The sequence below is a fragment of the Coregonus lavaretus genome (assembly GCF_964263955.1).
Source record: "Coregonus lavaretus genome assembly, chromosome: 28".
NCBI classification, from domain to species: Eukaryota; Metazoa; Chordata; class Actinopteri; order Salmoniformes; family Salmonidae; genus Coregonus; species Coregonus lavaretus.
The window spans coordinates 37,606,796-37,617,343 of NC_140015.1; the positions used below are offsets into that span (position 1 = coordinate 37,606,796).

At 42.5% G+C, this 10,548-nt stretch overlaps 1 protein-coding gene across 2 annotated transcripts in view; it reads left to right on the forward strand.

The window, feature by feature from the left end:
• The first annotated feature begins 1,006 nt into the window (after nt 1-1,006).
• The window catches only part of LOC311104219 (uncharacterized protein), a 47,057-nt gene continuing 37,515 nt past the window's right edge, over nt 1,007-10,548 (forward strand). The window contains exons 1-2 of one of the 2 annotated variants that reach the window (XM_084145957.1): nt 1,007-1,508; nt 9,070-9,256. In XM_084145957.1, the coding sequence (XP_084002083.1) occupies nt 1,500-1,508; nt 9,070-9,256 (196 nt within the window). In that variant the 5' untranslated portion in view covers nt 1,007-1,499. The remainder of the gene's footprint in view (nt 1,509-9,069; nt 9,257-10,548) is intronic. The other variant, XM_084145956.1, reaches the window with a different exon arrangement.

Consider the following 10,548-nt stretch of genomic DNA (forward strand, 5'->3'; position numbering starts at 1 on the left):
GCTCTTAACCAACAATATATTTATTTTTTTATAAAAATGTAAAATAAAACAACAACAAAAAAGTGTTGAGAAAAAAAGAGCAGAAGTAAAATAAAATAACAGTACGAAGGCTATATACAGGGGGTACCGGTGCGGAGTCAATGTGCGGGGGCACCGGCTAGTTGAGGTAGTTGAGGTAATATTTGCATGTAGGTAGAGTTAAAGTGACTATGCATAAATAATTAACAGAGTAGCAGCAGCGTAAAAATATGGGGTGGGGGGGCAGTGCAAATAGTCCGGGTAGCCATGATTAGCTGTTCAGGAGTCTTATGGCTTGGGGGTAGAAGCTGTTGAGAAGCCTTTTGGACCTAGACTTGGCGCTCCGGTACCGCTTGCCATGCGGTAGCAGAGAGAACAGTCTATGACTAGGGTGGCTGGAGTCTTTGACAATTTTGAGGGCCTTCCTCTGACACCGCCTGGTATAGAGGTCCTGGATGGCAGGAAGCTTGGCCCCAGTGATGTACAGGGCCGTACGCACTACCCTCTGTAGTGCCTTGCGGTCGGAGGCCGAGCAGTTGCCATACCAGGTGGTGATGCAACCAGTCAGGATGCTCTCAATGGTGCAGCTGTATAACTTTTTGAGGATTTGAGGACCCATGCCAAATCTTTTCAGTCTCCTGAGGGGGAATAGGCTTTGTCGTGCCCTCTTCACGACTGTCTTGGTGTGTTTGGACCATGATAGTTCGTTGGTGATGTGGACACCAAGGAACTTGAAGCTCTCAACCTATTCCACTACAGCCCCGTCAATGAGAATGAGGGCGTGCTCAGTCCTCTTTTTTTCCTAGTTAGTTGGTTTTTCACAAAGTGTAATGAATTAATACTACAGAAAAGTAAGCTGATACACAGCCAATACACTAGGTGGTGGCATGCACCTATAACAATTGTTTGCGGATTGCCATAACACCAAAGAAGACCACTTCCTCCACTGTCTGCTCAACTCCGTGAAACGGAAGAGGACACATCCGCTGACTACTGCGGAGGTTGCATAGCTGTAAATGCTTCGTGGCCACTGCAGAGGTCTGATTGAACGTATATCGGGTTTTACTGCTTCGCTGCACAGATAGCGCTGCTGTAATCAGTCTGGTATTTTATAGGCTACCCTTACTGGGCCTCAGACAATTAAAACTATCTGGACTCTCGATGAGGATGTTGTTCCAAGTGGCTATCGGGTAGAGGTAGAGGTAGACGATAACAGACATCAGGATTCTTGGTGAATAGGGTGTTGAACGTTTTATTGACTAATAGATCAGGTAAAATCTTAACCAGGATCTTTCTGGTGTAAGATTAGCCTACATTAGACTTGTATTTGTCACAACTTAAATCCAGTTTCGATATTTAAAAGGACGTTTGATTGCTCTGGTCTAGTTGAGACAAAGAAAGTAACTAGTGAAGGCTAGCTACAGATTTACTCTTGAGGTTTTTTTATTTGAAGAAACGCTGAAGAAAGAATAGCTTCCACGATGGATCAGGTAAGTTTGGTTTACTTTTATTATATATCCAGCAGCTAGCCTCTTTAGCAACTAACACCAGTCAGCTGAAAGTAGCTAGCTAGCTAACAAACAGGCAACGAATGGTAGCTAGATGTAATTGTTCATGGAAGGTTTGTTACACAAATAACGTCTAGCTAGTTAGAACCAGACAACATCGACACAGAAGCTAGCTAACAATAGCTAGTTCACGTCCAAATACCAGTCCTAAATTCTTACTCAAAACATAGCTACATAAATTCAAAACCAAATTGTCATGCTGCTACCTTACAATGCATGCAATGAAATGGACTTTTGCAACACTAGCTAGCTATCTACTCCATAGACCAAGCTATGGTAAGAGCTAGCCATATTTCACTGTCAGACAGGACACAACTCAAACTGTAGCTGAGAAAACAAATACACATGTAAACAGCACGTTGTGCACTGCAGTGAGCAAATGCATGCTTGCCAGCATCAGGACAAACTCACCAGTTTCAAACATCCAGAATATATTAAAGTATGTGCCTTCTCCAGTCTTCTTGACATTTTAATCCAAATCTGGCTTGATTGTTTTTACAGCTTTGATCTGGATGCTGGATTAGCCCATATTTTGGATATTTGTCAACAACTCTGCGGTGCACTGCCATTCCAGTGGTGGGGCCTAATGGGGGCAAAAAAATGTTATGCATTATATATTTTTTCTCAATGACATGTATTGCTAAATCAATGGTTTAAGGAAATCCAGGCAGGCACCACATTTTAATCCAAATCTGGCTTGATTGTTTTTACAGCTTTGATCTGGATGCTGGATTAGCCCATATTTTGGATATTTGTCAACAACTCTGCGGTGCACTGCCATTCCAGTGGTGGGGCCTAATGGGGGCAAAAAAATGTTATGCATTATATATTTTTTCTCAATGACATGTATTGCTAAATCAATGGTTTAAGGAAATCCAGGCAGGCACCACAAGACAAAACCGCTCGGTCAATTCATTATGATGGCCTTGTAAGGATAAAAGCAAAGCTTTCTTTCATATACACTGAACAAAAATATAAACGCAACATGTAAAGTGTTGGTTTCATGAGCTGAAATAAAGAAATCCCAGAAATGTTCCATAGGCACAAAAAGCTTATCTCTCAAATGTTCTGCACAAATTTGTTTACATCCCTGTTAGTGAGCATTTCTCCTTTGCAAGATAATCCATCCACCCACATTGGGCTGGGGACAATAGAAGGTGAATCTAAAATATGCAGTTCTGTCACACAACACAATGCCACATATGTCTCCAAGTTGAGGGAGCGTGCAATTGTCATGTTGACTGCTAGAATGTCCACCGCAGCTGTAGGCAGATAATTGATTGTTCATTTCTCTACAATATGCCGCCTCCAACGTCGATTTATAGAATTTGGCAGTACGTGCAACCAGGTCTCATAATCTCAGACCCTGTGTATGGTATCGTGTGGGCGAGCAGTTTGCTGATGTCAACAGTGCTCCATGGTGGGGTTATGGTATGGGCAGGCCTAAGCTACGGACAACAAACACCATTGCATTTTATCGATTGGCAATTTGAATGCACAAAAATACTGCAACGAGATCTTGAGGCCCATTTTGTTTTATGGTAGCTGTAACCAACAGATGCATATCTATATTCCCAGTCATGTGAAATCCTTAGATTAGGGCCTAATGAATTTATTTCAATTGAATGATTTCCTCATCTGAAGTAAAATCTTTGAAATTGTTGCATGTTGCGTTTTTTTATATTTTTGTTCAGTATAATTTAAAATTAAAGCTTGAAAAGGTAGTGGAATGGGATTAGTGTGGTGTGTGTGTGAAGGATCATTTTATGCAGTAAAAATCACAGTGTGGGAGCACCTCCTCTAAGAGTCTGAATTGGACAGTTTGAGAATGTTTGACTCATAAGCAACCTGCATAAACATATTTTGAAGTACAGTAGACCAACATAGCTACTGTAGTAGGTTAAAGCTGTGTGCTGGAAACCTTGGTAGAGCATGGGTGGAGTAGGGATTGTGGTGCTCATGGGAATTTCCTTTTTCAGTTTCAGACCATTGCCTACTTTTCACTTAAAACAGTTTTACTATAAAATAGATGTATTGACTGTGATAAGGGCACAGGAATATGTGTGTCTACTAAATTGCATAGCCACTGTAAAATATGCTACATTAAAGGTAGACTCAGCAAAATGACGCTACAAGTAGCACCGCAGATATTGCAATGAGCGAGATGCAAGACTTCGCTCTCACACAGTCGCACACAGTATCTGCACATATGCAAGGGTACGCTTCACGCTGTTCCAGCATGCTAGCCGTGGGACTAAAACATTGGAGAAGTTTAGCATCGCGCTTCAACGTTCTTGGTTATTGCGGAAATTAAGCCACTATGCTGTTTACTTTGTGCATATAGCCTACGTCATATTGCTGAGTCTACCTTTAAACTCACAATATGCTGTTCTGTTCTTTGGAATGTTTTTAGTTTCCTAATGTTTTTAAATTACTGCTTAAAGATTTATTAGACTGTTTAAAATGCGTCATTGTTGGATTCTTCTTCTATAGGCCTACCTCAAGTCCCGGCAGTGTGTTAACTTAATTTAAAATATTTTAATTAATAAATAACTTAGTATGTGAAGACCCTGGTCTTACCCCAACCAGCAGTGCAGCCACCAGTCCCAGGGGGGCCCTCAAGGAGGTATCGTGACAGACAGTTGTAGGGTACATTGCTTTATAAAATAAGCAACAACCGCCTAGACCAATTCCAGGGTTGAATTTGATCATATCAATTTTGCCGTATTTTAAAGTGTTAAATAATGTTATGGTGTTAAATAATGTTTTATAGTGTTCAATAATGGTAGGCCTTCATCAAAGTTTATTTTTTTATCTGCAGGAACAGTTGCACCAATGGTCCTCACACTAGCTCCACTTCTGCATAGAAACAATGTTAAGGAATCCCTCATTATCTTTCCTTCCTCCCAAAGTATGCACTTGTTCACTTCTCTTCACTGGTTTGAAAGGAAATGACTGGTATAAAACATATGGTGGATACTCCCACTAGCACATGACTCCACCAATCCAATGCTGTTCAGTTTTTCAATCTTTTTGGTGCGATTTTCAAAAGTGTATATGTTACATTTTCACATATCTAAGCACAAAAATCTAAACAGATGATCAAAATATTTCAAAACTCTTAGGCCACTTTCATTGTATAATTTTTTTAAAAGATGTTGCTATCATTTATTAACAATACATTTTAAGTATAATTTAATCAAACTGCTTAAAACTGAACTACTAAACGTTTGAAATTATGGTGTAGCATACAATGTGCTGCTGAAGTACTTTGGTGGTAATTTACGTGTGACTGAAATTCTGGGTTTATCAAGATTAACTCAGGGGGGAAAGATGTGTTCAACTCTAATGAATGTTCACTCAAATGTTCTGAACATAATACAGGGGGCGTTACAAGTGTTATCAGTTTTGACATTTGTACTAAGAGTAAAAAAATAAAAAATAAAGATAACACTTCAATTTGAAAAATGTGCCAAAGTGATTGAGAAAAAAACTGTACATTTGTGGAAAGTAGTGAACGATTGCACACTTCAGAATTGTAACCTTTATTTTATCAGGGAGTCATACTGAGACCAAGGTCTCTTGTACAGATGAGCCCTGAATTACATAAATTACAGAAAATACACACATCAATAGAAATGCAAGCAGAAAGAACAACATGGTCATAAAAAACAACAACACATCAGTAATAAGGTCCTCAATCAGCTTTCTGAATTGCCCTATAAGCACCAAAACATCAAATTTAAGAACAATTTGAGGATTGGTCCACAAATAAGGTGCAAGAGTACTAAAAGCTGATTTACCTAACTCCGTAGAGACCAGAATGCCAACCAATTTTCTGGTAGAGAATGCAGTGATGAGTACTAAAATTGTCACCCGTAGTAAAACGCAGTGCGCTATGATAAACTGCATCTAACGGCTTTAATGAAGTGGCAGCTGCGTTCATATAGATGTCGCCATAGTCTTGAACCGATAGGAACGTTGACTGAATAATCTGATTTCTACTATTTAGCGCAAGGCAGGACCTATTTCTATAGAAGATGCCCATTTTAATTCTCAGCTTCTTAACTAACTCATCAATATGCTTTTTAAAAGACAGCTTTTCATCTATCCAGATGCCCAGATATTTGTAAGCAGGGACACGACCAATATGGACACCATCCAAAGTACATATGCTTAAATCATCAGTTATTTTTATGCGCTCTAGAGAATATATACTTAGTTTAATCTGCATTCAATACTAATTTCAGGTCAATAAAGTTTTTCTATAATACAATGAAGGTACACTGTAGTTCAGATAGAGCCTGGTCAACAGCATACACAACAGCATCATCAGCATACAAGCTGTGTGCCAAGCTTTAGGGCCATCATGTTGGTGTTGTGGAGAGCTGTGTGCCAAGCATTAGGATCATCATGTTGGTGTTGTGGAGAGCTGTGTGCCAAGCATTAGGATCATCATGTTGGTGTTGTGGAGAGCTGTGTGCCAAGCATTAGGACCATCATGTTGGTGTTGTGGAGAGTTGTGTGCCAAGCATTAGGATCATCATGTTGGTGTTGTGGAGAGCTGTGTGCCAAGCATTAGTATCATCATGTTGGTCTTGTGGAGAGCTGTGTGCCAAGCATTAGGATCATCATGTTGGTCTTGTGGAGAGCTGTGTGCCAAGCATTAGGATCATCATGTTGGTCTTGTGGAGAGCTGTGTGCCAAGCTTTAGGGCCATCATGTTGGTCTTGTGGAGAGCTGTGTGCCAAGCATTAGGACCATCATGTTGGTCTTTTATAGAGCTGTGTGCCAAGCATTAGGACCATCATGTTGGTCTTGTGGAGAGCTGTGTGCCAAGCATTAGGACCATCATGTTGGTCTTTTATAGAGCTGTGTGCCAAGCATTAGGACCATCATGTTGGTCTTGTGGAGAGCTGTGTGCCAAGCATTAGGACCATCATGTTGGTCTTTTATAGAGCTGTGTGCCAAGCATTAGTATCATCATGTTGGTCTTGTGGAGAGCTGTGTGCCAAGCATTAGGACCATCATGTTGGTCTTGTGGAGAGCTGTGTGCCAAGCATTAGGATCATCATGTTGGTCTTGTGGAGAGCTGTGTGCCAAGCATTAGGACCATCATGTTGCTCTTGTGGAGAGCTGTGTGCCAAGCATTAGGAACATCATGTTGGTGTTGTGGAGAGCTGTGTGCCAAGCATTAGTATCATCATGTTGGTCTTGTGGAGAGCTGTGTGCCAAGCATTAGGATCATCATGTTGGTCTTGTGGATAGCTGTGTGCCAAGCATTAGGATCATCATGTTGGTCTTGTGGAGAGCTGTGTGCCAAGCTTTAGGGCCATCATGTTGGTCTTGTGGAGAGCTGTGTGCCAAGCATTAGGACCATCATGTTGGTCTTGTGGAGAGCTGTGTGCCAAGCATTAGGACCATCATGTTGGTCTTGTGGAGAGCTGTGTGCCAAGCTTTATGATAATCTGTGTAGAACAGAAGGTCTCATTTTATTTCCTTGTTAGCTTTTAGGATGAAGTCTGTCTTCAGAGTCTCTGGCGATTCTCTTAGCTATTTCTTTTTGAATTTCTTTTTTCCTGACTCACTTGTAACAGTGTCAGGATACGTGAAGGCAAGGTCTCTGAAACAATGATTAGAGAATGTATTGATCTTCATCTCCACGGTAACCTCTTTAAACAATGCACTCTGCTCTAGAATGATGTGCATGTGCCTCTTGATGAAAGCACTTATTTAAATAAGGCACCTATAGATGCAAGCTTTTTAAACAAAGCAGGAATAATACAAATAAAATCTAATTGTATTTGTCACATGCGCCGAATACCGTGAAATGCTTACTTACAAGCCCTAATCCAACAATGCAGTTCAAGAAATAGAGTTAAGAAAATATTTACTAAATAAACTAATGTAAAACATTTTAATAAAAAGTAACACAATAAAATAACGAGGCTATATGTAGGGCGTACTGGTACCGTGGGGGTGCAGGTTAGTTGAGGTAATTTGTACATGTAGCTTGGGGTAAAGTGACAAACAAAGAGGGGGGGTGTCAATGTAAATAGTCCGGGTGGCCATTTCATTCATTGTTCAGCATTCTTATGGCTTGGGTGTAAAAGCTGTTAAGGAGCATTTTGGACCTAGACTTGGCGCTCTGGTACCTCTTGCCATGCGGGAGCAGGGAGAACAGTCTTGGGTAACTGGAGTATTTGACAATTTTTTGGGGCCTTCCTCTGACATGCCTAGTATTTAGGTCCTGGATGGCAGGAAGTTTGGCCCCATTGATATACTGGGTCGTACACACTACCCTCTAGCGCCTTACGGTCGGATGCCGAGCAGTTGCCATACCAGGCGGTGATGCAACCGGTCAGGATGCGCTCGTTGGCGCAGCTGTATAACTTTTTGAGGATCTGGGGACCCATGCAAAATCTTTTCAGTCTCCTGAGGGGGGAAAAGGTGTTGTCGTGCCCTCTTCATCACTGTCTTGGTGCGTTTGGACCATGATAGTTTGTTGGTGATATGGACACCAAGGAACTTGAAACTCACAACCCACTCCACTACAGCCCCATCAATGTTAATGGGGGCCTGTTTGGCCCTCCTTTTCCTGTAGTCCACGATCAGCTCCTTTGTCTTGCTTACATTGAGGGAGAGGTTGTTGTCCTGGCACCACACTGTCAGGTCTCTGACCTCCTCCCTATATGCTGTCTCATTGTTCTCGGTGATCAGGCCTACCACTGTTGTGTCATCAGCAAACTTAATGATGGTGTTGGAGTCGTGCTTGGCCATGAGTCGTGGGTGAACTGTGTTGAGGATCAGCGTGGCAGATGTGTTGTTGTCTACCCTTACCACCTGGGGAAGGCCTGTCAGGAAGTCCAGGATCCAGTTGCAGAGGGAGGTGTTTAGTCCCTGGGTCCTTATCTTAGTGATGAGCTTTCTGGGCACTATGGTGTTGAACGCTGAACTGTATTCAATGAACCGCATTCTCACATAGGTGTTCCTTTTGTCCAGGTGGGAAAGGGCATTCATTTACTATTTATATTTGACTACTTTTACTTCACTACATTCCTAAAGAAAATGATGTCGTTTTTACTCCATATGTTTTCCCTGACACCCAAATGTACTCGTACATTTCGAAGGCTTAGCAGGACAGGAATATAGCCTAATTCACACACATCTCAAGAGAACATCCCTGGTCATCTCTACTGCCTCTGATCTAGCGGACTCACTAAACACATGCTTCATTTGTAAATTATGTCTGAGTGTTGGAGTATGCCCCTGGCTATCCGTAACAAAAAAAAAGAAAAGGAAAATGGGGCCTCGACCTTCGCCTCTCCCGAGTCCGTACTGGAGTTGCAGCGATGGGACAAGACTGTTAACTACCAATTGGATATCATGAAATTGGGGAGAAAAAGGGGGTAATAAAAAAATAAATATATATATATATTTGGTCTAATGATATTCTATGTACAATACTTTCTGTGGTCACCAGGACAGAGCTAGCCCCTCCCCCTCCACCCTGCCAGAGTCCCCTGGTCACAACTCTCCTGGTAGCGCCTTACTGCAGAGTCTGAAGAAGGTGTCTTCGTGGCTGGTCGACTGCAGGAAAACACCAGGGCAGAGTGGAACTGTAAGAGAAGGACATGAGGAGGAGGGAGATGGAGATTTGATTTCATCAAGTAAGAACAATGTGGATTAGACTCCAATCTGTATCTGAAACTTCTGTTAATTTATTGATTAAAAAAGATACTCTGTGGCCAGTTTATTAGGTACACCCATCTTGTACCGGATCGGACATGCCTTTGCCTCCAGAACAGCCTGAATTCTTCAGGACATGGATTCTACAAGGTGTCGGAAACATTCCACAGGGATGTTGGTCCATGCTGACGCGATGGAATCACAAAGCTACTGCAGATTGGATGGCGGCACATTCATGCTGCCACAGCCCTCTCTATTTCATCTCAAAGATACTCTATTGGGTTTGGTCAGCAACAATGTTCAGATACGCTGTGGTGTTCTAACCTCCCGAGTGGCGCAGTGGTCTAAGGCACTGCATCGCAGTGCTAGTGGTGCCACTAGAGATCCTGGTTCGAATCCAGGCTCTGTCGTAGCCGGCCGCGACTGGGAGACCCATGGGGCAGCGCACAATTGGCCCAGCGTCGTCCAGGGTAGGGGAGGGAATGGCCGGCAAGGATGTAGCTCAGTTGATAGAGCATGGTGTTTGCAATGCCAGGGTTGTGGGTTCGATTCCCACGGGGGGCCAGTATGAAAAAAATTAAAAATAATGTATGCACTCACTAACTGTAAGTCGCTCTGGATAAGAGCGTCTGCTAAATGACTAAAATGTAAATGTGTTAAATCGTTGCCAAACGTGTGCCAGGAAAACATTCCCCACACCAGTACACCACCGCCACCAGCCTGTACTGTTGAAACCACTCTGGATGGGTCCATGGGCTCATGCTCGGTACACCAAATCCTGACTGCCATCAGCATGATGCAACAGAAACCGGGATTTGTTGGACCAGGTAAAGTTTTCCAATCCTCAATTGTCCAGTGTTGATCGCATGCCCACTGGAGCCGCTTCTTGTTTTTAGCTAATAGGAGTGGAACCCGGTGTGGTTGTCTGCTGCAATAGCCCATCCATGGCGAGGATCTACTAGTTATGCGTTCCGAAATGCCGTTCTGCACACCACTGTTATTTTTCGTGGCCCGCCTGTTAGCTGGCACGATTCTTGCCATTCTCCTTCGACCTCTCTTATCAACGAGCTGTTTTCACCCACAGGACTGCCGTTGATGTTGTCTTTTGTTTGTCACTGGTTTTGCCTATTCTAACGTTCAATCAAACAGTAACTGAATGTCTCAATACCTGTCTGCCTGCTTTATGTAGCAAGCCACAGCCACTTGACTCGCTGTCTGTAGGTGTACCTAATAAACTGGTCACTGAGTGTACTGTATATTGATGATAATTGTT